Here is a 27,509-nt window from a genome sequence, read left to right on the forward strand (position 1 = left end):
AGTGAAGGCCCTTCTATTAAAAGAAAGGTTCATCCCAAAGGTGGGATGAGACAGATAAATAGAGGGGTTTGTGAGACAGTAGGAGAGGGTTCTCACATTGGCAGAGATACTCCAGGATTCGGCATTTTTTGACACTGTTTCTTTCTTGTTAATAAACTTCTTTTGAATTACAAGCAAAGACGTGTCGGCGGTGATCACTTCTTCACATCAGCACCTCAAGATACCACACATACACTACATAGTGTATGTATGGACTATTATTCAGCCCCTCTTTAAAAACGCCAAGTCTGGACCCATGACTTAGTAGAAAGTTGTTTGTAACCTGCTTCTTCAGGTCCTCGACAACAATAATTTTGCTATTGTTCCATTCTGGTTTTTGTCTGAGACATAGCACTGAAAAAGCTCTGCTCAGGGTGTAAGATGGTAACCTAGTGTGTACTGATGCTGGGGAGTGTTCAGGTCTTGTCACTGTTCACTGTTCACTGACCCTCTGTAAGGTGGTACTTGTTTTGCATGTGTGCAACTTTGGTTTTAGGATGTGAAGAATGTTTACCTTAGGTAAGCTGCTGACCTTTGGGGTGAGCAGGATGCCAAAAGATCCATTACATGTCTGGGTTTTATTGCTATATTGTTGTGTGTTGGTTTAGCTACATCTGCCAGAGATTTTAGTGATGCACCCCATTGTGAGGTTGGAAGTAATAAAGTGACACACAGTGGTATAGGTCAACAGATGTTAGTAACATCCTCCACAGCAAAATACTATATAAGCAGTTGTCACTCAGTGAGAGACTTGGTGTACCCTGCACCAGATCTGTCCGATTGTCTTGTTGGTCTGATTGTGTACATTTTATAATCTTTCGGTCACAAGAAATCATCTTTTCAGTTGGTGTAGTGAACAGGATAATGTGACAAGAGGCTGTGGTTGTGGGCGTGGTTATAGTCAACAGCAATGGGATATGTCAGAGTATAGACCTGGTTTTGGACGTCCCATTCAAAGAGGATATGGTTATGGTAATTGGCGATAGAGGGGACAGATATGTGTAATTATTGTCGGAGATTTAGTCACTGGTCTAAAGACAGCAGATAAGCAGATAGAAAGACAAGGAGAGGGAGAGAGAAAAAAATCCAGCTCAAGATCACAGAGTCCCACAGGGAAAGCCATTATCACAGCCCCTACAAGTTGAAGTTGATGAAATATGTTTGCAGCATGTATTTGTTGTTAGTCCAACTGTGCCTATTTCATTCATTATATTAAGCAAATTGAATGCAGTTGTTGTATGTTCACCTGATGGAATAGAGATTAATATTCCTTCCTATCACTTGCTTTCAAAGGATGTTCTGGCGTGTCGCAGAGCTGCATCTGTTTTGCTAAATTTTGATTTTCTGTCTAAATTGTTTACTGTTGAAAGAATTCAGGAGTTGACTGCTTGTCAGGCGGTTGTAGCTTCTAGAATATTGACTATGAAGCCTACTGATAAACCATTTTTAGATAGGTTTCTGTCCAGTGTTGTTGCAGGAAATTCGACAGATTTTTGTTTGTGTCACCATGTGGACTCAACCTACTGCGGAAAGATGTTGATGACGAAAAAGAATCTTTTGTCCCTGCTGTGAGCATTGTTTGGATGTATGAAGACTCTACATACTTTTATATTAAAGCATTACAGAAATCATTACATTTTTTTTATTTTTAAATGATGACAAAATTTTTATTGAAGCAACCATCAGTTTTGGCCTCTGTTCCATCAATAATGTGGGCCCAAAATGCAAATCATGTGGATTGTTAGATGTGGAACCATATCAAGCTAGAATTAATTGTGCTAAATATCCAGTGTATGTTAAACAATATCCCCTCTCTAAAGAAAAAGAGGATGGAATTCGACCAGTTACTGAAAGTTTATTGAAACAAGGAGTTACTATGAGATGTCAATCACGAAATAATACTCCTGTAAATCCAATTTTGAAACCAGGTACTATAAAGTACAGATTTACACAAGATTTGCTTAAAATTAATGAGGCAGTATTCCCTCTAGTTTCAGTGGTGCCTGATGTTAATGCAATTTTGGTTGCAATACCTGCCAGTTCTAAGTTGTATACTGTTGGGGATTTGTGTATTATTCCATTCCAGTGCATGGAAAATACACAGGATTTAGTTGCATTCACATATTGTAATCGTCAATATCGATTCACAAAGTTGAGCATGGGATATGTTGACAGTCCAACTGTTTACACAGCTGAATAACAAGCACATTTGTCCAAATTGGTCTTGCGTTATCTGCATTACTACAGTATGTGGATGACATTTGGGTCTCATCACCTACACAAGACAATTGCATTAAAGCCACAGGCGGACATAGAGCATCACTTGTGAAGCTCCACCTTTGTCAGGACTTCACTATCTGGGTTATGTTCTGAAAGATGGTTGTTGGTATTTGCCAACTGAACTAATAAATGCAATAGCAATGCTTCCTTGGACCTGTGAACTACTGCCAGGCATGGCCATGCATGGCTACCGGAATATGCTACATATGATGCTGTGTTACGTGCTGCTACACTGAAAGAGACCATTTTCACTCCCCATTCTCCTTAGCAGACTGTAGGAATGAGTGGGTTTAACCGGGACTGCCCTGGACCGGCTTACCTACGATCTGTTTCTGATGCTTATGTCTCTTTATCTGCTCTGTTGATTTATGGTGTACCTCAGGGTTCAATCCTGGGTCCTCTTCTTTTCTACCTGTACATGATTCCCCTTGCTTCCTTAATTAGTTGATTATTCTGTTCTAGATTGTTTTACTGTTCTTAACAGTCTTTTCTATTTCTATTTCTTTCTTCTGTTTTTATTGTATCCTGTAATTCCTGTTTCAAGAGGTGCTTTAAAAATATACTTACCTTACCTTATATTACCTTACCTTACCTTAGCTTACCTTACGCTCACTCAGGTTAAGAGCAGCGCAGACATTGGAAAACATTCAAGCAAGGTTGCAAAGTTTGTGAAGGGTCAAACTTCGCAAAAGTGGCACCTAGTGGCCAATATGCTTTTGTTCAGAACCTCATTGTAGTAAACTACTGGTCAAGTTTTGTGTTAATCAGACAGACCAATGTGAAGAGACGACATCACTCCCTTTTTTTTCCTTGTTAACTTTTCTATTGAAACTCTTGTAATAACTTATGGGAGGACAGAGATGATACAAGATTGTACTTACAGCCTGAATGTAGTTTAGAAAAATAATTTTTGAAGTCACTTTTTTGGGCATTTAATGCCTTCATTTGACAGGACAGGAAATTGAGGGACAGAGAGAAGGAGAATGACATGCAGCAAAGAGTCCAGCCAGCTGGGAGGGACTAGGGACTCGCTGCTTAGAGAATCTGCTGACTTTAGGGGTGTGGTTTACATGCAGTTGCTGGGTTGTTTACAATGAGACAGGATCATGAGGTCAGGGGGTCTGGGATCATGAGATCAGAGGGAGTGGGGGACAGTTGTCAGGGTCCAGACTTCAGAGGGCAGCTGACTATTGTCTGTATCATGTTCCTCATCAGTGTCTGTCAGTGGTAAAGGCTGTTGATGAGAGCTGTTATGGTCCTCGACTCAAACAGAACCTCTGTTGACTGAAACATCTTAAACGTCTTCACTTCTCTCTTTGTGAGCATCAGCAACAGGTCTTTGATTTAAGCTTTGTGTGTTGTCATAGTTACATGTTGGTGATGCTTTGTTCTATGGACAGAAGAGAGACTTTGTTCTTGTTTGGGATCCAACTCAGATTCACTGTACAAACCTGTCATAAACCGCTGCTCTCAGACTGAGGAGTGTTTCATGAGAGTTGATCGATAACATAATCAATGATTAGATGATTCTATCCTGCTCCATCTGTGGGAAAGGTTCATTTACTAAATGTCATAGATTAAACCCCTTCACACTATAGAGATAGACGACCTAAAACTATAAATATCAATATCTGTCAGTGACGTCAGAGCAGCTGTGCATGATGTTAAGTAATGTCCATGATGAGGAGACATCACTGAAATTTTTAGACTGGAGATTATCAGAGAAAGTGATGTCACAGTGTCAGGAAGATGATCCTGGACCCCATGATGATGATGATGAGAGGAACAGAATATTTAATCAGTGTTGGTATCATATTTAACTCATTCAGATCTCATTCATTCAGATGAAGTCCCTGATCAGGACTCATTCTGGACCAGAGGCCTCATTTATAACAGGGCCTGAAAAATGCGTAGGAATCTATAAAAACAAACTTGACGAAGAATCTGGGCCATGTGTATAAAACTTTTTGGAGATGGGAAATTGGCAACGCAAATGGTGAGGTCCTGAATTGAAGCCATATATTGTTTTGTGTGTAAAATCGCTGCAGTGATGGAGTGATGGATGCGCTGGCACTTCTAGAGGACTTTGAATGGAAGAGTCAGAAGGGAATGAGTGTTCAGGGACCACAATGAGGGCCTATGATTATGATTTTTTAGATTCCTGTAGAGTTGTGCTTTTGGATCTATGTGCTGAACTGGGTCCACCATTAGACCAGTACAAATACAAGTGCTTACCATTCTGGGGTTTCTGGTAATTAGTGGACAGATATGTTTGATATGGCACTATATAATGTTTACCTGTCTGCCTGAAGCCCCTTTTGGGAATAATATAATTCTGGTAAATTCTATCAGTCTGGGATATCACAATAGCAATCGACGTGATTCACTGCACTCCTATTGCTATAAGGGCTCCATCTGAAAACAAAGTCTTTAATGTAAATAGAAATCACAGATGTCCAAGTCATATGTGACTCTAACTTGGTCCTGACAGATGTGATAGCACGGTGACTCTTTAATCCTGGCACATAGCAGTGTAGGGAGTAGACTACAAGCAGGCTCTGTTCAAGGTGCTGTTAAAAGAACAACGTATTATGGTAATTCTAATTCATGCCTGATGTACAGTTACTCTCTATTATAACCTGCAAGTTTAATATGGCACAGAGCCTACCTCTCCCTCCTGGCCTCCCACCAAACAAAATGTCCCTCCTTACATCCACCTCACCCATAAGCACCTTGATCTCTGAGTCAGAGAAGTTCCTGTTCTTGGTCTTCTTCTCACTTGATTCATCATAAAGAATCAACGGTATCATTATATCAGCATTCATGAGGTTCTTTGCATTGACCATTTATAACTATTCAAGACCACACTATTCAAGTGGTCCAGACAAGGAGCCTCATTCAACCAAAACTTCTCTGGAATCTTTCACATGTTCCATTGAAGAACCAATCTGTTCTCATGACTGGTTCTTTGAGGCCCATTGTGTCTCAGTGAAAACACTTTTCCCTCCAATCATTTACAAACATCAGCAGCCTCAAACAGAAACTCTGCTATTTGTGAAAATCAACCATGCACAGTACAAACAATTATTTACCATGGGCCTGTTGAAGTGTTAAGATGCTGTATGAGCCACATACCAGAATAATAATCTCTAATCAGAGATAAATGTAAATATTCATGTAAATATTTTCATTTTCAGACCAACCTGCTGCTCATTAGCACATAGTCTGTTAACATTCATTCAGTGGAACATGCCAAACTGTATGTTCATATATGTGTAATGAATTAGGTCCCTCTATGTTACAACAGGAAAGTATATGATACAAAATATTATACTAAATAGATCATAAGAGACATGAAGAGCTACATAACAGTTGTGTGGTACAAGACTCTATGTGTGTGTGTGTGTGTGTGTGTGTGTGTGTGTGTGTGTGTGTGTGTGTGTGTGTGTGTGTGTGTGTGTGTGAGAAAGAGAGAGAGATGCCTCAGCTGACTACAATGATGATGATCACACCTTCACCATGGCAACACACCGCCTCTCTACTTCTCTGTGTGAGTGAGTGACTGTTAAATACCATTGTTTAGTTCCATTGTTTAATGCTGCTGTGTTTTTACTTCATTATTATTGTTATTTCTCTCATGTGTTCCTTTCATGTGTTCCTCTCTCATAAACATAAAGAAATGTTATAACACACCAACTGTAGTAAACCTTTACAGTTTTGGACTGATGAAACACTTAGTAATTAAAATAATTAACTGATGAACTAAACATCTTTTCCTCTGTTTATTTTGGTCAGTGTGAGACTATGATGAAATTAAATAATAATAATAATAATTAACTGATGAACTAAATGAGGATCTTCCTGTCTGTGTGCTTCAGTTTCTCTGAGTCTGACTCTGAACAATTTCCCTCCTCCTAATCTAGGTCAGCTCCCATGTTCTGATCTCGGTTCCATTTCACTGCACTCGACACTGGAATAAATTATATGAGGAGTTTCTATCTGTGTAGCCATGGTTACAGTGTGACGTTGCTTTACAGCACCAGTGGGAGGGGCTATCTCAGATGTCCAACAGTGAGGCTTGTTTAAATAGATTAAAGACAGTTTTAAATATTTTCTTCACCTTCACTTTCATGAAGCTTTAAAGGCTGGACCTGCAGGACCTGCAGGACTTGTAACATCACAACTAGTCTGGAGCAAATCACGGTCCAGTATGAAACTTAGGTGTGATGTGGACACGTGAAGCCTCCAGTGCACCTATGCTGAGAACATTCAGGTTGTGGTTTGGCAGTGAGGGAAGACTAAATACAGACACAGATTATTGTCTTTGTGATATAAAACTTCTTTAAGGTTTGAATAATTACCCTGAATAAAGTGTATATAGAATAATGTTTAAACAGTGTGTACAGGCTGAGTGCAGTATAGGACAACACATACCATACAACTTTCAACAGCAGATGTTTATTAGCATGACAGTTCTGTATCAACACAAGTTGCTTCTGATATATCTGTAGTACATTGTATTTAAAAGTAAAACTAGCTGTGTACTGTTTCAGGTCATGTTGGAAATGATGCGTCTATGTTTTACATGAAACAGTATAAGAGAAAGTACAAACAGCCATGAAGCATTTTACAGACAAATCCACCAGAGGGTTTTTCCCAGAAGCCACCACAGGAAGCAGAGAGGGGACAGTCACTGTTTAAAGAGAAAATCAACTGTGATTCATACACAGCAGTAAACTGCTGTTTCACTGCTGAAGTATTGAACTTCATGTTCATGTTTGAGCTGCTGGTATTGGAGGACTTTTATTGAAGACTTGCTACTACTTTCACTACTACTACATACATACATTAAATAAAGTAGAGTATGAAGATGATATTGAAACGTTACAAGCCACAGTTGAAGTGTGAGCAGTTTGGCTCAGTGGAAACAACAACATGCAGCAGTTCTTCTTCTTCTTGGATCTGTGCTTTTGTTCGGTTTACAGCAGGACTTTTGTCAAACAGAACTGTTTGACAACAGTCCTGCAGGACCAACATGTTTTAACTCCACAAGGGTGTGAGCATGCACGTTGAATATGTTGGACTGAGTTTTTACAATGCAGAAGATGGTACGCTCAGCTGCTTTTAAGATGAATCTGTTCCAGGTTCTGTCTTCTCCTGAAAGTTTTGAACATACAGTTACTTTAAAAGTTTGAGCACATCTTTTCATTCAGTGTTTTTTCTTTGTTTCTATTATTTTTTTAATTAATACTGAAGACATCAAGGCTGTGAGATAACACAAATGGAATTATGTACCAGCTTCATGAAGTCGTCACCTGGAATCGTCATTAAAACTTCAATGTCTAAGTCTTGAAGATGTTCTGATCTATCATCTATCCCTCTATCACTCTGCATCCAATTTATCCCAAACCAGTACAGTTGGGTTTAGGTTCGGTGATTTTGGAGGCCAGGTCATTTGATACAACACCCCTTCACTCTACTTGTTGGTCAGGTAACCCTTACATAACCTGGAGGTGTGTTTGCCTTATTAAAAAACAAATGACAGTTCCACTAAGTGTGAACCAGATGTGAGGGGTGTCACTGCAGGATGTTGTGGTAGAGAGAGGTTGTTGTAAATCTCAAATGTGAACTCATCAGACCAAAGTTTCTGTGCAGCTGTTTTACCATGAGAGCCAGTTTCATCACCGTACTTGTGAGTGAACTTGAGGAAACTTTGAAAATTCTTGAACTATAATATATATAATATATATAATATATATAATGATGTTTCTCTTTACTTAGTTGAGGAGCTCTTGACATAATCTGGATTACTACAGTTGCTCAATAGGGCTATTTGCTGTATACCAACACTACCTCAGCTCAACACAACTGATGGTCTCAGTGCATTAAGAAGGCAAGAAATTCCACTTGACAAGGCACACCTATTAACCTGTTAACTGAACCACTCCAGGTGACCACCTCATAAACTCCACGGGTGTTATTTAATCCTTCTGATGTCTTCAGTTGGTCTACAATGTAGAAAATAGTAAAATAAATAAAGACCCTTGAATCAAACCTTTGACTATTCTGAAGCACTGTTTAGTGAGTTCTCCAGTGGTGATTTGTCCATGGGACTAAAGGACACACTGAGTCTCTCTGCTCAACACAGCCCACTGTTTCATTCAAAGAGATAGAGGTGATGGTGAAGAACCTGGTACAGAAATGTTGGAGGAAGAACTATAATTTTAGAGCCAGAATCTTGACTTTATATGTTTACATGGACACACCAAACGTTAGTGGGAAATTGAATTACTTTGATTTATTAAAATAATTGAACTAGTAACGTAACTAGTACCACCTCCTGAGCAGAACCCAAATATAAATTCAGAAACTGTCCTCCAGGGTGGCTACACCAGGAGCAGTGCCAGTTCACACTTAAAATGAATTAGTTCACGTTCATAATTCTTTTCTTTTTTTAAATTTTCAATTAAGTTCACAGTTCCAACAGTGAACTAGGTCACGTTCATTTCTTCCATTTCTTTTTAAATAAATAAAGGCCGATATTGTTTTACAACAGAACCTCCGTCTACCCATCCATCACCAGCCCTAAATCATTGCCAGGCACTCCAACACTAAATTAATTATTGTACATCACTGAAGAATCACAGACATGAGTTACATTTAAAATCTGTATATAAATATAATCCGTCTGAGACTTCCCTTGCTTGTTCATAAAACTGCTTCAAATGCTCAAACAAACTGGCATCAGCAGTAGTAGATGCGTTTGTACCGTCTGCACTGCTAGCACCAGCCAAGCTAAGCTCTATGGACAATGCGGTGTGCCATAAAACTGTCGTAAAACGTAAGCCGCGTTCACTACGTTCATGTTCATCATTTGTAAACTGATTCGTTCAGTTCAGTGTTCACTAAAAATATGAATGCCAACCTCCCGGTCACAACACTGACTGGGAGGTTGTTAAGTTCCTGCAGTTGAAAAGTTTCATTCATGTCCTTACAGAGAGTCATGTTCAGTGTTATACTTGTTGTGCCCCCCAGTTCCAGAGTACAGTTCCAAATCCAGAACACCTGATGCAGTTAGGGTTGATTTACCCTTTAGAGAGTCCTCCTGTTAGCACCCTGTGAGCCATTGGGAACCCAGTTCTGGTAGAGTAGCAGTTTAGATTTAAAGCATATACAGTACATGTACAGATGGTCATAAAGGAAACTAAGACGTGTTGTTTCCTTTAGTTTGGTTTTTATATTACAGGTCTCCAGCTTCCAATAAAACATGTCATCTTAATGCAGGAATGGATCAGTTCTCTTCAATATGGTGTTTTTGTCACTTGGTACCACTGAGTGGAACTTTATCAACATTCTGACAAAATAAGATTACAATTCACAATATTTTTAGATCACTATAAAGTACATGCTCTGTACAGGGGGAGGGAAATATATTCATACACAAGGATTCCTGCTGTGTCTCCAATCAGGTACTTCATTCACTCACATGTAGTACACTGTGTAAACAGTACGCTCACATGTAGTACAGTGTGTACTTAGTACACTCACTGCTGTTATGAACTCACAAGAAATGAGGACAGCAACATATGACTATCATTGTCTGTTGCCAAAATATCTATCGGCTGCTTTCCTTTCCTTACTTTCCTTACTTTGAAAATACGTTGGCCTCTCCCCTGGCCCCTCCCATTTTGCTACGTAGCCAAAATGGCGAACGTTGAGGTTGTTTTGATAGTTGCAAGTAAGCACTGCATGTTGCTGTACTGTCAATGTAGAAAATATCAAGTGTGTCCATAGAACTACATGAACTGAGACGCAGCAGGACATCTTGTTGGAATGATTCAGTATTCAGTGAGACATGAAGCTCAAATACTTAGGATTATTGTTGTGTATTTACAGCGATGCACTTTAAACTGAACAAACAGTCGTGTACTTTAAACTAGTGACTGGTTACTTCATTACAGTGAGTTTTATTTATAAATGTTTAAAAAATGCTTTTACAGTATTTGATGGTAAATTACCAGATAAAATTACCAGATAAAATGAAACATCAGGTTGTTGATTCTAATGAAGACACTATAGATGTTCTGCAGCATCATCTAAAACAGTGAGTACTACACTGAGACATGCATTGGCTGTGTTTCAACATAACAGTTGAAACCCTTTTAACGTTTTAAACTCTACTTTCTCCTAATAAATCAAGTCAGGGGGACGTGTTGAAAAATTTAATGAATTTTCTTACTGCAGGTCTGTGTTTGTCCATCTCTGTGAATGTCTTCTCCTAACGTCCAAAAACATTACCCTCTGGGCATGACCGTGGCTGCTTTTCTTCCTGGTGCAAAATAGCTGACATACACTCACCGAGCACTTTATTAGGAAGACCTGTACACCTACTTATTCAAGTTTCCAATGAGCCAACCATGTGGCAGCAGATCCAGATTCAGTTAATGACGACATATGTGATCTCAGTGACTTGGAGCTCCATGATTGTTGGTGTCAGATGGCTGGTCTACTGAGCACACATAACAGTAGAGCTTTAAATAAGAATGGAGCAATAACAAAAACATCAAGTGTGCAGCAGCTCTGTAGAGGAAACAGTTTGTTGATGAGAGAGGTCAGACGAAAATGAACAGACTGGTTGGAGCTGGCAGAAAGGCTATGGTCACTCAGATAACCACTCTTTACAACTGTGGTGAGCAGTAAAGCTTCAGAGTGAACAAGTCCAACCTTGAGGTGGATGGACTAAAACAGCAAAAGACCACATCAGGTTCCAGTCCTGGTGGTCGTGTTGTGAAGGTGTAAGGGACCCACTTTGGGCCTTAATATCAATCAATCATGGTTTGAATGCCACAGTCTGAGTATTGTTGCTGACCACGTTCATCCCTGCGGACCACAGTTCAACATCTTCTAATGGCTACTCACAGCAGGATAATGCTCCATGTCACAAACTGGTTTCATCAACATGACCCCAGTCTCCAGACATCACAGTAGAACACATTTTGGATGTGGTAGAACAGGAGGCTGACAGAATGAATGTGCAGTTGAGAAATTGCAGAATTGATGTGATGCAGTCATGTAGACATGGAGCAGAGTCTCAAAGGAAAGTTTCAATATCTGGCATGACATGAAGAACTGAGGAACTACCCAGTGTTAGTGTGGTGTTCCTTATAAAGTGAGTTAGATGAGTGTATGTTCAATGGAGCAATGTATTTTAGACAGAGCTGAGCTAAACAGAAATGTACCATGGACTCAGCTCTAAAGCCATGGGTAGGGCTGGGTATGATTTCACAGATCTTTCAATATCAGTTTTGAAGATTTTTTTTTCCAAGCTAACTAGAAGAAGACTATGAAAATAAAATAATTAGACCTATTATACGACCACAGCACTACCATTTCACTTCTGGTCAGACTCTGGACTCTCTCAGAGGCTAAGAGTGATGAGTGCCATCAGGGAATTAAAGACACCTCCACTGAGAAGGATCAAAGTCACACCAGCAAACAGAAAAGTTTTCCCTGAACTTTCACTGCCTCACAGTGAGAGCTGACAGGAAAGAGAGCTGACTGGAAATTAAGGCAGAGAGAAGAGGTAGCATGGTCCTTTCTCAAACCTGACGGAGCGCCTCTGTAATGGTTTTAGATGGCACTGACGAAATCAAAAACAGATGTCATGGCTTGTAATTGTAAACAAACATTTTGTTGTTTAGTTTGAAGAAACTTCTGAAAGGTCCTGATTATAAGATTTTTCCAAGGTATTGGAAAACCTTGGAATACAAACAAGGTATGTTTGTATTCCAAGGTTTAATAAGACGGATGGATATTCTCTTGAATATTGTACTTAGTGAAACTTTCAGTCAGGCAGTCAGTCCAATTTCCTTTAACTCTGCTGCATCCATTTGTTCTCCACATCTAGTCAATTAAGTATGTCAGCTGACCAACCAGTGACCCTCTCTGCCAATCACTTCCTGCAGTCTGTTTGTGATATATGACTGACTCCGTTCAGACTTTCAAATCTAAACTTAAAACGTTAGCTTCCTATTCTCTTACAAATTCAGGCTTTGCACCTGTTTCCATCATACCACTGAAGGGTGGGCCTCATTCTCAAAAATCAGTAAACTCAGTATAGTATAGTCCAGGTTGTTCTGCCGACAAGATCCCTGTAAACTTTCTAAAAATCACTGCATCATTCTAATTGTTTTCCCTCAAGCACATGAAGTGCCCAGGCTGTGTGTCTCTCTCTCTCTGTTCTCCTTCTCTATCTCCTCCGTTACTCTCCACAGGTCCTCCCACCTCCAGAGCTGTAGAGTCTTGACCTGCAACTGCAAACCACTTACTGCCCCATGATCCTGTTTTATACCTGCTGCTAAACCTGCTAAAATTTACTATAATTAATAATGATTATTATTAATTCTGTTAGCTGTCATTGCACCTTTATCAGTATTTTTGTCAGTTGCCACTACATTGCTATCGCTGTTACTGCCACTACTGTCACTATTATTAATATTGCTATCACTGTACATTCTTGTTCTTTTCCTTTGTGCCCTCTCCTGCTCTCTCTCTCTCTCTCCAACCCAACTGGCCAAGGCAGATGGCCGACCACCCTGAGTCCGGTTCTGCTCAAGGTTTCTGCCTCTTAAAAGGAAGTTTTTCCTTGCCACTGTTTTACTCTTGGTGGGAATTGTTGGGTCTTTGTAAATGTTATAAAGAGGTCTAGACCTGCTCTATTTGGAAAGTGCCCTGAGTATGTTGGAAATTTGCGCTATACAAATAAAAAATTGATATGACAGTTCTTGAATAATAAAGAACCATGTGTCTATGACTTTCTTCTTTTCTCTGTCTTTTCTTTCCATTCTTTCTCTTTCTCCATCAACTGATAGTCAACCAAAAACTAGTCAATAAGGAGAGCCTTAGTTGACCAAGGTCTGATTGGTCATTTGGTCACGCAAAATAATAAATCAAACCCCACATGAAGTGACACACACAGTCACTCAGTCATGGACAAACATCATTTACATGGCTGGTCCCAAACATCTTGGATTCGTCTAACCGGGCATACGTCTTCTTTTTCCTAACACACATGTCACAAGTGGGACTCTTATAGCAACTCTTAGGGGACAGATTACCACAAATATGAAACACATAGTAACCACAGGACAGTAATTACTTACTGGTATGTTATGGAATTCATTCAAAGTCAATCATGGATTGACTTTGTGGTCAAGGTGTTATGGTACCAAATACACTTATGAATCACCTTAAGCTTGAACATGGTGAATGTTATAGCCAATCTAGAAGTCAACAACAACAAAACACCACTCAGGTATTTCTCACACCTGTCCAGTGACTCTCACCATAGGGCAACTCTGAAAAGGCCAGCTAGCTCCCCAGGAGTTTGGGTTAAGAGCCAATTCAGTGCGTAGATGCAAGCCCACCCTCATGCCTATCCCTGCAGGGGGTGAAAGGCTGTATTAGGCTACTTACATGTTACAAATGGTAAGCCATGTTTCAGGTCAATGAATCACCGAAGATTGTTTACCTACAGAGTTTTCACGTCACCTTCTTGGTGTCATCCTTTACCCTCTAGAAATGATCCCACAATTTGGAATTCCATAACATACCAGTAAGTAATTACTGTCCTGTGAAACACATAGTAACCTATGTGTTTCATATTTGTGGTAGTCTGTCCCCTAAGAGTTGCTGTAAGAGTCCCACTTAGACACATGGTTCTTCATTATTCAGGAACTGTCATATCAATTTTTTATTTGTATAGCGCAAATTTCCAACATACCTATCATCAGGTTGGGATGCATTTCAAACTGGGCAACAGGTTGGGTTGGAGGCCTAGGCACGCTGATCCCTGGCACCCCAACTACCTCTAGAGACATGGAATCAGACCTTTCTGGTGGGAAAGGAGCCAGAGCTGGTGTAGGAGGTGGGGGCTTGCATCCGCACACTACACTGGCTCTGGAACGAAACTCCTGGGGAGCTGGCTGGCTTTTTCAGAGATGCCCAGTGTGAGAGTCACTGGGCGGGCGTGATGGAGGATACTAGAGTAGTGTTTTGTTGTCAGACTTCTGGATTGGCCATAACAAACACCATGTTCAAACATAAGGTGATTCATATGTGTATTTGGTACAAGAACACTTTACGCCTTTAGGTCCATGACTGACTTGGTGGTCGTATCATCTTATCTTTGGCCTTGGGTGACAATATCTTGCCATCAGAGCAGTCAACTGCCTCGTGATCATTTGGATCAGATGGTGGGGGGGACGGCAGGGCAGACCTTGTAAACCCAAACATGTAGTGAGGGTGAGCTGGAAATGCCTAGCTGAGGTCCCTGTCTGTGGGTCTTCAACTCTCATAGAGCTTCACTCAAGCTGTTTACAGCAGGGGAGGAGAACTGCTCACCTGGACTGGGGATATCATCAGGTGGTGGAAGGAGCACTTTTAGGAACTCTTAAAAACCCAGCCAACATGTCCTCTGGGGAAGGCAGGGTGCTGGAAAGGAGACTCTGACCTATTGACCTATCGAACCTTGAATTCAGGAGGAGCAATGCAAAATCTGTCAGTAGTACAACTCTTTTAAGGCTACTTGAGGGGTCATGGAAGTTTGCCCATCCAAGTCTACAGTGCTTTGTGGACTTGGCAGGGAATCTTTTGGTGGGTACTGCAGGAAAATGGGGTTCCGGGGGGCTTTGCCAGAAGCCACCTGGTGCTTGTATAACAAAAGTGAGAGTTGTGTCCATATTCTCGGGAGGAAGTGAAACATGTGGGTGTCGTCATCAACCAGGGTAGTCCCTTGTCAACCATCCTATTTGCAATTGTCATGGACGGGATTTCAAGGTGCAGCCGGGGGGAAGAGTGTGTCCAGTTTGGGGACCATGGACTTGTGTCTTTGGGACATTAAAAACTGGAAATCTGGCAGCATTGAGCCAATATCTTTCTTTATAGTATTTCTCCAACAGTTCAAAGGTCAGGGCCTGACAATTCAAGACAAACAGCAGAGACAGCAGAGCTAAGACTAAGGGAAATGAGTCAACTTAAATCTTAGAGCTACCCTCTATGAGGATGTTTATTAACTGCAAATATCCTGAATTATGATTTTAATCTGCCATACCCTTATATAATATAATATTTCAGTGAAATTACTGGTTGCTTTGCTCAAAAATATTACATAATAATTTTCCACAATTTACAAAGCAAAAACTTTGCAACAGAGAGAAACAGAGTGAAAATGAAAATGAAAAGAGCATGAAGAATAATGACTAAATGAAGAGATACTGCAGGGGACAGAACAGAATGAATCTCCATAAGCTTTTGAAATGTTCCTGCAGAGTCTCCTGTGTCTCACTAAGAACAACTGACAGTAAGTGAAGGGAAATGTTTTCACTTTATAGTGTCTCCTTGGAAATCACTTCTGCTGTTTCTGCATGTTGTGACAATCAAACAGTTATATTAGAAATCACAGTCATACTCTAAAAAATCAGTGTTCAGGAACAAAACATGTTGTGATACACTACATGTCCGTACAATAACTGCTGATGAGGATCATAACACACTTTAAATTTTAGTCAGAAATTGATTTCAGAAGGAAATCAATTTGAAATGACTCCATAAGAATTGTTCTTGGAAATAACTTCAAATAATTTTGCATTTTAATGCACAACATGGAGATGACAGTAAGTGAAATGAGACTGAGTATGTTATGCAGCAAAGATCACAACCTAAATTCAAACCAGACATAATGTAATCACAGTATGTGGTGTGCATCTTCCTCACTAGGCCACCAGGGCAAGCCTTCAATGCAGTGAAGGAGCAGAGATGATGACATATTGGAACAAACAAAACAACATATACACAAATAAAATTGAAAGACATTTTCTAAATAATTGTTATCTCTTGATAACAACAAAATTCCAGACTCATTCTTTTTTCTTCCTGTAAAATATTTGAATGCCCTTGATGACACAGAAGCCGATACATAAATTAATCCAATCAAACACTGCCAAACCATCTCTGAGAACCATTTGAACACGAGCCATGTTCTGTTTCACCGTACTGGACATTAACTTTTCACAATTTCTACGAATTCTGATATGATTTTTAAATTAGTTTCTTCTTTTAGCTTTAGTCCAATTTAGTCTAAAACTCAGAATGGTTGCAACTAGCCACTGCATGACTATCAAGCCTCGGATTACTGAATACACCAGGTGTTATAGTGAGACGAACATAAGAAATGGATTAAACAATGCATTTTTGTAATGTTACGTTTGCGTGCTCTTACATCCACTATTCTATTAATTCAACCTTTATTTAACCATTAAGACGTCTCTGCAGCGCTCCCTGATGAGTTTAGGCTAACATTTGCTTATCAGCCGAACTTGTTTCCTGTTAAATTGAACAGACCGGCTAATCGTCATCCTCAAAGGTTTCTCTCTTGTAAAAGTGAAAAACCTGTGTGTGTCATAAACACCCAAACACGATTAGAAATAATAGTCTGAGCTAACAGCCAGTCCCTGAAGGACAGGGTCTTCATTTTAAAACTAGTCAGTGACTAATAAAATCTGCCAGCAGCAGGGGGTCTGGTATACAAAATACACTCAGTGATCACTTTATAAGGAACATCACACTAACATTGGGTAGTTCCTCAGTTCTTCATGTCATGGATCCACCAGATGTTGAAACTTTCCTCTGAGACTCTGCTCCATGTTTACATGACTGCATCACATCATTTCTGCAGATTCTGCCAATCTCCTGTTCTTACCACATTCTAAAGGTCTGGAGACTGGGGAGGTCACTGAACTTCACTGAACTCACTGTCATGTAGATGAAAACATTTTGAATCGACTTTAGCTTTGTGACATGGAGCATTTAGCCTGCTCAAAGTACCCATTAGAAGATGGTAAACTGTGGCCATAAATGGAGAATAGAGTGGTTATCTGAGTGACCGTAGCATTTCTGTCAGCTCCATGTTCCTCTCACCTCTCACAATCAACAGAACTGCTGCCCACTGGATGGTTTTGATGGTGCTCCATTCTGAGTAAAAATTCTAGAGACTGTTATGTGTGATCAGCAGTTTGAGAAACACTCAAACCAGCCGTTTGACACCAACAATTATGAAGCGCAAAGTCACTGAGATCACGTGTCCTCATTAACTGAAGCTTCTAGCCTGGATCTGCAGGTGTGCAGGTGTTCCTAGTAAAGTGTAGAGTGTATGCTCCATATTTCAGTCCCTGAGTGGATGAACAGGATGTCATAATTTTCTTTCTCTTCAGTGAGCAGTAGGTTCTTGACTTGGTCTTGACAGACTCCTGATCCACACTAAGCCGACACAGCCACAGTAAAAGTAGAAACCAGCTGCTGAGTCACAGAAGATTTGTTCGCACTTTGGCTGATGAAGTTTTCACTTCTCAAACTGGATCAGACGAGTCTGGGACAAATTCCTGTTGGACATGAATAATGTCTGTGTTCTTAAAAACCTGATGCCTGCACAATGACCTGACATACCCTCATAATGAGTGAAAAAACTAACGTCTGACATCACTTCTCATGAGTCACACTGTTTCTGCCACATGAGAACAAAAACACTGGTATCAGACAGTATCCTGATTTTAGATTAATTATAGTGTCTTTGTCTAATTGTCTGACTATGTCTAACATGAGCATTGAAGATGAGAGATTAGGACTGAACGAAGAATTCCTGTTCCTGTTCACGGTTCATGTCCATCTTCTTTCACAAGCTCTCTACCTACCTTTTCCCCATTCCATCAACTTCGCCCTCTGTGATTTCCTTCTCCTTTTATTTAGTATCTCTTTCCTTTTTAGATGGATCAGCTGGTCCTACATCATCAAAATACAGATGTGGTGTTCACAGCATTGAAGTGAAACAAACAGTTCCTCTAATATTAAGCAGCAATCTGAGAGAGAAAACATAGGCCAAAATCTAACTAGACCATGTCTAAAACAATGGAGAACCGGGACAGACCCGAGCAGAACGAGACCAGCAGCAGTGATGCTTCTCCAGTTAATGAGCTGTGGTACCAGTCATCACAGTTTAAACTCTGTCTGCCTCAAAAATAAATTTTCCTTTGCCTTCATGAAAATATGTAGCACCTATCTTCTAAATAATCTCAGCAGCCAAAGAAACAGCATGAAACCTGAGAAATCCAGATAATACTCAACTGTTTTAAACTGGTTTTAAACCCACTGTGTTTACCCCTCAATAAACCAGCACAGTTAGAGAATAACTAAAGACAGTAAAGCTGCAGTTCATGTGTGGAAATATTAAAAAAAGAGAAGCATTTTAGAAACAGAAAATAAAAACACAGCCAGTGAACAGATGGGATCAGGCTGTGGTGCAGACTGAGGAGGACTGTGGTCAGTTGGTGTATTAGTCTGATGACCAATATTTTCATTCTACCACCCACTTCACCATGAAGCCTGGTATAACAAGTATGAAAGCCTGAATGGCAGACTGCCTTAGAATTAACTGACGAACCCATCCTCCCTCAGTCATTAAAACACACACAGTTCATCGTCTGAGTCCTCTGGCAGCACTCTGAGGCTGAGCTGGCAAATCAGTACATAAATTATCAGAAACAAATATATATATATATATATATATATATATATATATTGTCCCCATTATGATGACCTGTTGTACTTTCATTTAATACCAGAACAAATATATAAGAATCAATGCTGCTGCTCTCTGATTGGCTGAAGACCTCAGCAACTGTGTTAGCATCAGAGCCATGGACTGAACTGCAAAGAAATGTCCTGAGCATGTTGGTCATTTAGTAAAACACGTTTTACTAAAAAATACCCTCATACCTCACTTCACCAGGCCTCTATGGAGCTGAGTGAATTTGGATTTGAGCATGAAGGTCGCAGGAGGACATGATTTTTGCTTTACTTTTGTCGCTGATTTATTTATTTTTTCAAATGATTTTTATAACCTATGTTCTAACAGACTTTATAAAGGCTACTGAAAAGTGCTGAGAATGCTTCCATATATAAGTTCTGAAAATCAAGCTAATTGAAACTTGAAACCACTTGGCTCCTCCCACCCCTCCACCTCCCTGCCTTGACATATTGATTGACAGCTCTTCTCTGATGCCCGCATAAGCCACAAAATTAACGACCTCTTACTTTCTATGACATGTAAGTAGTCTGCAAAAAACCTGTACTAAAATCAGGACAGTGACCCTGTGACACGACCCATTGCAGTGTCTCCCGAAATAGCGCCCCTATGGTGGCAGGTGTACTGGACCTTGGTTGTCATGGTTACAATAATAAACATGCAGACTGTACTGACAGCAGTGTACCTACTTTCGTCGCCATGGTTACTATAATAATGATCATGACTTCATTAGGTTTAGGAAAAGATGGTTGTTTGGGTTGATAAGTACTTCATTAGACAGTCTTTGTTGTCATGGTTACAGTAATAACAAAGAACGGTCATGGATAACAGAAACAACTAAGCCTCTACTTTCACACAGGATTCAAACACCGATCTGCTACAACCACCTCCTGACGTGGACTTTATCTCTCTATATACTATATCACCGCACGTTTCCCTTTGCTCCTGTCATAATTACTATGACCACTAGATGTCACCTAGCAACAAATCGTAACTATGGGTCATAATAACCTGCTGCACAGATGACCTATGAGCTTGTGTCAGCCGACTTTACTTTCCCTCTGATCCACAGAGGCAGGCTGAGCTTCCACAGTAACATAAAGAATGGACACATGATGATGTCACACTGCGTATTGTGTTTACAGTGTGTTCACCCTGTGCTGTGGTCTAATCTGTATCATTGCAGCTAATGTTAAGATAACTAGTGGAACAGTGTCTGACTGGCTGCTGCTGCTGTGACTGTGACAGACTGTAGCTGTGATTATGTCGTCGTGGCTGCAACATTGGTTGTTATGACGACCACAGTAGAGCCACATAGTTTTTAATTGGTGGTGAAGCTGTTCCTTAACTCCTGTAGTGTATGTTGGAAACAGAGCTGTAGAAGTCAGATAATTGGTCCTGCCTTGGTTATGTTAAGGTCTGTGTATCAACGGAGTGACTAACATTCATGTGTAGAATAAACAGATGCAGATGTCTCTTCTCTTTAGAAAGAACTTTCTACTAAACTCTGTCATCCATTACACATGTTGTTCTGAGTCTGTCTGGACCAACATTTCTCATCCCCTTCAGATGTTTCTTCTCTTTCTGCCATCTTCTCCTCTCAGCTCTCTTTCACTCACCTTTAACAATATTTCCTCTCCCTTCCTCTGCACTCTGGTTTACCCGTCCCCCATCCATCCCACCCTCGGTCCTCTCCCTCCATCTCATCTGGTGCCAATGTTTTTATACTGGCACAGCAGCAGGTTCTTGAATGTCTTCTTGAATGTGGCGTTGCATAGTGCATAACAGGCAGGGTTGATGGTGGAGTTGACGTAACACAGCCAGTAGCCGATGGCCCACACAGTGTCAGGAACACAAGATTGGCAGAAGGTTGAGATCAGGACCATGACGTTGTATGGCGTCCATGTGATGATGAAAGCCAGCAGGATGGCGAAGATAGTCTTGGTCACCTGTGGAGTAAAGAGAGAGAGAGGAGGAGTGAATAGAATGAAGGAAGATCTCCATTCAGCAGATGGTTTTCATTCAGTTCACTGTGAAAATCAGCTTAGTGATGGTTGAACATTGTGTCTTATATATGTTTCATACTAATGGTGTAAGTACAGTGTCACTGTAGCTTAAGCTAGGTTGGAAATGATGGAGGCAAAATCCACAAATACATGTGTGTGTATTTGAGTACCTTGCCATTCAAAGAGATGTGAATATCAAATACATTTAAAGACAGTGGAGGCCAAAAAATTCACCAGCTGAGGTGAAGGTGAGACATGAAAATATTGGGTCAGCGTTGGCTCATCCTGGAGTTTCATGAATGTACAGGAGAGAAACATAAACACACACTGATAGCTCTCAGCTGAGGTCTGAACAGCTGAGGTTTGGACAGCTGAGGTCTGCACAGCTGAGGTCTGAACAACTGACGTCTGAACAACTGAGGTTTAAACAGCTGAGGTCTCAACTGCTGAGGTCTCAACAGTGGGTCAAATTCACTATAATGACATTTGTTCTCTGTGTGAACACACATGTAGAGCTTCTTCTTCTTCAGCTCCAGAGCCTGAACAGGAAGTGTTGTTTGATTGGAAATGAGTCATTAAACAATAGACATAACAAAAACACAGAATTAACCCATCATCACATCATTAGAAGCAGAACATTTATCTATTTTACATGAATTGAGTGATTTATATCTGACAGTTTCTGTCACCGCCATCCTCTATTTTACATGAATTGAGTGATTTATATCTGACAGTTTCTGTCACCACCATCCTCTTCCATCATCATCCTCCATCATCCAAAAGACAATTATCAGAATACTTGAGGCTGTGATGGAGAGAGGTGGAGGCTGAATAACCCAAGTGTGAAAATAACAAAGTTAAATTAGTTTTCCTGCTGAGAGATCAGTAGCGTTGTTTTTTCAGTTATGAACTAGCTGGTCCATTTTTGTTCAAATCTGCCTCAGTGTGTCAACTATCTATCGACACTGTCAGTTTATTCCTCATGTGCAGAACTACATTCACACACCTTCTTCTCTCTGGCAGCCATCTGTCGTTTCCTCTTCACCTGACTTCTAGCGATGCTCGCAAATTTTCTTGCCACAGTCCTGGGACGGCTGATTGGGATCGAATGTCTCTCGGCTCCCTCTACAGGCGGGACAATCTCTATGGCTGTGATGCACTCGTCCCCAGCCTGCTTCGTTACAATCTTTATCTTGGACCACCTTGAGGAGGGGTTGATCTTGGCCATGGCAGGATTGTCTGTTGTCATGGCAACTGGGCTGGGATTTGTTGCAGCCTGCAGGAAAACCAAGAAAGTTTTGTTAAGAACTTTTACAGCCGGAGTAAACTGTTGTAAACTGAATGAAGTAAAAGATTTAAGAGCTCAACACACAACACATTTGTCCTGCGATATATTTAATCTGTCAGATAACAGATGTCTGCCAGATAAGTTCAACAATAAGTTCTGTTACCAACATGACAAGTTCCTCCATTATTGTGGACAGTCAGTCAGATGTTAAAGAACTGTGTGACTCGGTTTCTGCCCCTCTGGTGTAAATGTGTGTCAGAGGTGACATCTATGCACTAGTTTGACTCTGAATTAACATTTTAAAAACTGAATATATCAGAATAATCAGTTTTTAACAGTTGGTAACAAACATTTATCAGTTCTGAGTAAAACTCTTCACAGTCAGTAGAAGTCAGTGTGGAGAACTTTTCTTAAAGTGTTTTCTTGCTCAGACTCTGTGTGACCTCTGTGTGTTTGCAGATTTACTCTTTCAAAAACTGCTACATTTATGTTCAACATAACACTAAATTATGTAGATTAAATAAATTAGACTGAACTCTAAAAATAAAAATGCATGGACTCTAACTGTGGTGCAGCACTGAGTGTGTATTTTCATTCCTCTATGGGTCAATGTGGTGTTTGACTGTTTCCTCCCACTCAGTGACTGGTGTCCAGTACAGGTACAGCAGGTTTAACATTAACAGTGGGGATGGTGTTTTTAAGACACTGCAATTTATGTTCCTCCAGATGTATCTTCATTGCCTCAGTGTTTGCACATGTGAAAGGTGAAGCACGAAAGAGTTTGTGAAAGTTATGTGAAAAGTGTGGTGTGAGGGCAGTTATGGGCTGTATGTGTACTTCTGCTTCCCATGTAAAAAGAAATACCTTCTAAGACTGTGATGGATCTAAAGCAAAGAAAGAAACAGGAGGTGGAACTGTTGAAGACCAACCTCAGAAGATATGACTTTGTTGTTGGTATTGTCCTTTGGTTCTGTTGGAGGAATAAAAGCTGTGGACGAGTCGTTGGAGCTCTCTTTTTCCTCCTGGATAGATAGATAGATAGATAGATAGATAGATAGAAGATAGTAGATAGATAGATAGATAGATAGATAGATAGATAGATAGATAGATAGATAGATAGATATAAGTTATCACAGTCATGAACTGTGTCTGCTGATGTGATGCTGTATGAGTTGGTAGAGTACCTGTGTGAGTCCTGGACTGGGCTGTGTCAGAGCCGGAGCTGGAGCAGGTTTTGGTTCCTCCACTCTGCCATTCTTCACGGCCTCCAGAGCAGTGGTGGTTGAGTCCAGACTGAGTTTGGGGGTAGATCGGGGACTTGGCTGAGGACTGGTCTCATTGTTGTTGTTCTGCTTTAACAGATGACTTTTTATCAGGCTGGGAGTCCTGGAGAAAACATCAGAATGAATATTCTTTTCACAGATTTCTTTATGGTCAAATTAAATCATTACAATATATTTTCTCTACAAACTGTGTCTCAAATGTCTCATTGGTTATTGGTTGACAAGTATATAATGTGTACTCTTACTTTATCCCCTTCTTCTCCTTCTTCTCTGGTTTGTGTTTGGAGACTCTGCTCCTGGAGGCCAAGGAGATGTGGATGTACAGGACTGTCATAATAATGACAGGGAGATAGAAAGCTGCTATTGCTGTCCCAAAGGTCACCGCAGGGTTAGACAGGAACTGTAGGAAGAAAGAGAGAAAACCTTTTATTATCTACAAAGAATGTGTACACATACACTTCCAGGACGATAATGCTCCATTTCACAAACTGGTTTCATCAACACGACAGTGAGTTTAGTGAAATTCAGTGCCCCAATAACACAATAGGTCATTTTTGTTGGAGGTTCATTCTTGGAATCAGGATCAGTGAGTGTGAGAAAACACAGGTGGTGTCTGGTGTGACATGTGAGCTGTGGAAAACACTTCATCAGTAAGGATAAGAGACTGAATGAACATCAGCTGATCAGCTGATTATTTGACAACAGACCAAAACCAGCATACAGAAGAGCCTTGACAGACCGCTTAGACTAACCTCACTGCATGGCTGCTAGCAGGCTAGTCTGTTAGCATTTATACTACCTGCTAACATTTGGCAGGATACACTGTTATTACAGGGATCAGTAACAGTATAGAAGTCTGTACCTGAATATAACACTCTCCAGGTGGCACTGTTCGCTGTCCTACGATAAACTGCCAGAACAAGATGGCGGGAGCCCACAGGATGAAGGACAGGATCCACGCCGCTGCGATCATCAACCCCGCCATCTTAGTCGTCCTTCTCGTGGGATATGTCAGGGGTTTGGTCACACAGAAGTACCGATCAAAGCTGATGATCAATAAATTCATCACAGAGGCGTTGGAGACAACATAATCTAAAGCTAGCCACAGGTCACAGACCACAGGCCCCAGGGGCCAGTAGCCCACAATGATGTAGACTGTGTACAGGTTCATGCTGAAGACACCGATGATGAGGTCAGCACATGCTAATGAGAACAGGAAGTAGTTGTTGACAGTCTGTAGGTGGCGGTTCACTTTGATGGACAGCATGACTAAAATGTTTCCTGTGACAGTCACAAAACTCAGAGAGCCTGTAACCAAGGCGATGAAAAACATCTCCAGAGCCTTATATGGACTTCCTGTCCCCATCCCATCATCCACAGGAGAACAGGAAGTTGAATCATTGGTGGACATGTTGCATGTGGTGTTGGAGAACAGGTCAGCTGATTGGTTGACCGATGAGCCTGAAAGAAGAAAGAGATATGAGGAGAACAATGACAGTAATCATTATGGTCATACTGTCCAGTAATTAAATTCTAACTGAAACAGGAAGTTTACTTTAAAAATGTTTCTTCTTTGGAGCCAAGAGGTTCAAATAAATGTTGACGATGTTAGATAATAGTTGGATTAATAACAACATGACAAAGATGTCTGTGAGTTGGTGCCATGACTAACCTCCAGATTTACATTCAGAAAACTGGAGACATGATGTCCCTCCTCAGACCTTGGTCTCTGTCTTTCTTCAGCCCACTGTCCCTCCTCAAATGTCTGTCTCTCCTCAGACACTGTCCCTGTCCCTCTGTCTGTCCCTCCTCAGATGTCTGTCTCTCCTCAGACACTGTCCCTGTCCCTTAGTCTGTCCCTCCTCAGAGACTGTCCCTGTCCCTCTGTCTGTCCTTCCTCAGATGTCTGTCTCTCCTCAGACACTGTCCCTGTCCCTTAGTCTGTCCCTCCTCAGACGTCTGTCTCTCCTCAGAGACTGTCCCTGTCCCTCTGTCTGTCCTTCCTCAGATGTCTGTCTCTCCTCAGACCTCAGTGCCTCGTCAGACCACCGTCCCTTCTCAGACCTCTGTCCCTCCTCAGACATCTGTCCCTCCTCAGATGTCTGTCTCTTCTCAGATCTCCTGTCTCTGTACTGTATTTGGATGCCATTGGAGCTATATTTTTCCACTTTTTATCTGATTGATTGATTATCTGCTGCTGATTGTATCTGATCAAATTGCTCACCACTTGTGTTTTAATACCATAACTGCGTGAACTGAACTGAAGGAGTGAGCTCTACGTCCTGTTCGATAATATGGACTAATGATTAGACAGAATGGGTTAATATTATCATTATGTCTTCAGGCCTTTTATCTAACTACACAGGTTCCCAGTGCTCCTTCTGACTTTTTTTGTTTACAGTCAGGAGGTGTTGGGCAGTGTTAGGGTTTGTTTATGTTTTGTATTAAGTAATACACCTACAAAATTTACTATACACAGGTGCGAGTGTGTGTGTGTGTGTGTGTGTGTGTGCCAGAATCTCATGTCACTGCTGTTAGGACAGAGAGCAGTGGTATGTAAATAATGAAAGCTGGTTTTTCGGTCCATGAGTGGGTGAAGCTGAAGGTGAGTCCTGTGATCCTGGGAAAAGAGTTCAGTGGCCCTGACATGTTCCAAGGACATGTTCCTTTGTCAGTGGAACACAGGAATATGTCTCATCCTCCACAATGAATTGGTTGATTGGTCTTTTGAATGACCATGCATCATGTCTTCATCAGAGAATAGAAAAAAAATGTTGAAAAATCACTCTGTGGTCATGAATGTATTCAGAAGTTCAGAAGTTGTTTATGAAGCAATCACCTCTTTAGTGATGAGTCATGGCTCTGCCCCCTACACAGGTGCAACAGTAGAAAGTGTTTCTGGACCTGGTGTTATTTGGTACTGGATCAGAACCACTCCCAGTGATCACCTGATCTGAGGGAACCTGTTTACTCCTAAAACTGGTTGATGCTTGTTGATGATTGGTTGGTGTTACAACAGCGAATCAGAGTAGAATATTATAAAGAGCTAAAATCTGTCTATTACATTTGTACAGAACAGTAATCAAATATAAGTCAAATATATGTCAAATATATTCATGTTAGTGATGCGCGGGTCGACCCATGACTCGCGGATATCCGCGGGTTGGGCGGATTCGGGTAGTAGCTTTTTAAAATATTGCGGGTGCGGGTGGGGCGGGTCAAAAAGAGAAAACACATTTCTCACTTAGGAACTTTAAGAGATATTAAGTACAATAAAAATATTACCTTTTGCAATATAGACTCTCTAAATTGCATGCAACCTATTGAGGGCTACTGACATGACCACTGTCACAAATGCAGGGCTCTCTTGCACCCAGAAGCACTCTCACAGCGCGCTGCTGTCAGTCTGCATTAAGAATACATTAGATGTCTTACGTCTCCATCTCACATTTTTTTCTGTTGCCTACTCAATATTAAAAGTGAGATATAACCTATATAACCTATAGCCTACCATACTTTACTCATACTCAGGGTTCGCTTTTCAGCAATTCAACAATTCAACAAGTTGTTTTTTCCCTATATGGTATCTGTAGCTTTTATTTACACCGCCAAAACCTCTCTGGAACTTCCGATGAAGACATGGCTAGCTTAATCAGAGAAAAGTTAAAAAAGGGTGACGCAAAGGTTGTGCAGAAAGTGGGCCAAAAAAGCAAGGTGTGGGAAAAATTTGGACAAGTCGTCTTGTCCGATGACACCCCTACGTTATGTGCCTTGTGTGTGAGCTGCTGTACAAATACGATGGGCATAAAACAGCTACATCAAACCTACTTCGGCATTCATGCCGTGGGTCGGCTCCACAACCTAATAAGCCTTCCACACAAGCTCATTCAGAACAACCTTTAATGCCAGTATTCATGAAAAGCAATGTGCCACTCGCAGCAAAATCTAAACTTGTGGATGACTTTGTAGCGTTCTGC

At 40.8% G+C, this 27,509-nt stretch overlaps 1 protein-coding gene across 1 annotated transcript; it reads right to left on the minus strand.

Annotated features, from left to right (window-relative positions):
• Nucleotides 1-20,658: 20,658 nt before the first annotated feature.
• On the minus strand, nt 20,659-24,985 carry LOC111233207 (muscarinic acetylcholine receptor M4-like). Its single transcript, XM_022760975.1, has 6 exons — nt 24,395-24,985; nt 23,778-23,932; nt 23,434-23,635; nt 23,179-23,271; nt 21,968-22,237; nt 20,659-20,904 (listed from the first exon to the last, which is right to left on the minus strand). Exons 1-6 carry the CDS (start codon nt 24,941-24,943, stop codon nt 20,659-20,661), a joined length of 1,515 nt encoding a protein of 504 aa, XP_022616696.1. The 5' UTR covers nt 24,944-24,985.
• Between the last annotated feature and the right edge of the window lie 2,524 nt (nt 24,986-27,509).

The sequence above is a fragment of the Seriola dumerili genome, unplaced genomic scaffold (genome assembly GCF_002260705.1).
Source record: "Seriola dumerili isolate Sdu_G_001 unplaced genomic scaffold, Sdu_1.0 BDQW01000018.1, whole genome shotgun sequence".
NCBI lineage: Eukaryota > Metazoa > Chordata > Actinopteri > Carangiformes > Carangidae > Seriola > Seriola dumerili.

Excerpts from the sequence above, each read along its gene's own strand:
- LOC111233207 (XM_022760975.1), bottom strand. The coding sequence starts at position 24,943 with ATGTCCACCAATGATTCAACTTCCTGTTCTCCTGTGGATGATGGGATG. Across the intron at positions 23,636-23,777 it reads AAGGAGAAGAAGGGGATAAA|GACTCCCAGCCTGATAAAAA; the intron begins GTAAGAGTACAC and ends TGTTTTCTCCAG. Across the intron at positions 23,272-23,433 it reads CCAGTCCAGGACTCACACAG|GAGGAAAAAGAGAGCTCCAA; the intron begins GTACTCTACCAA and ends CTATCTATCCAG.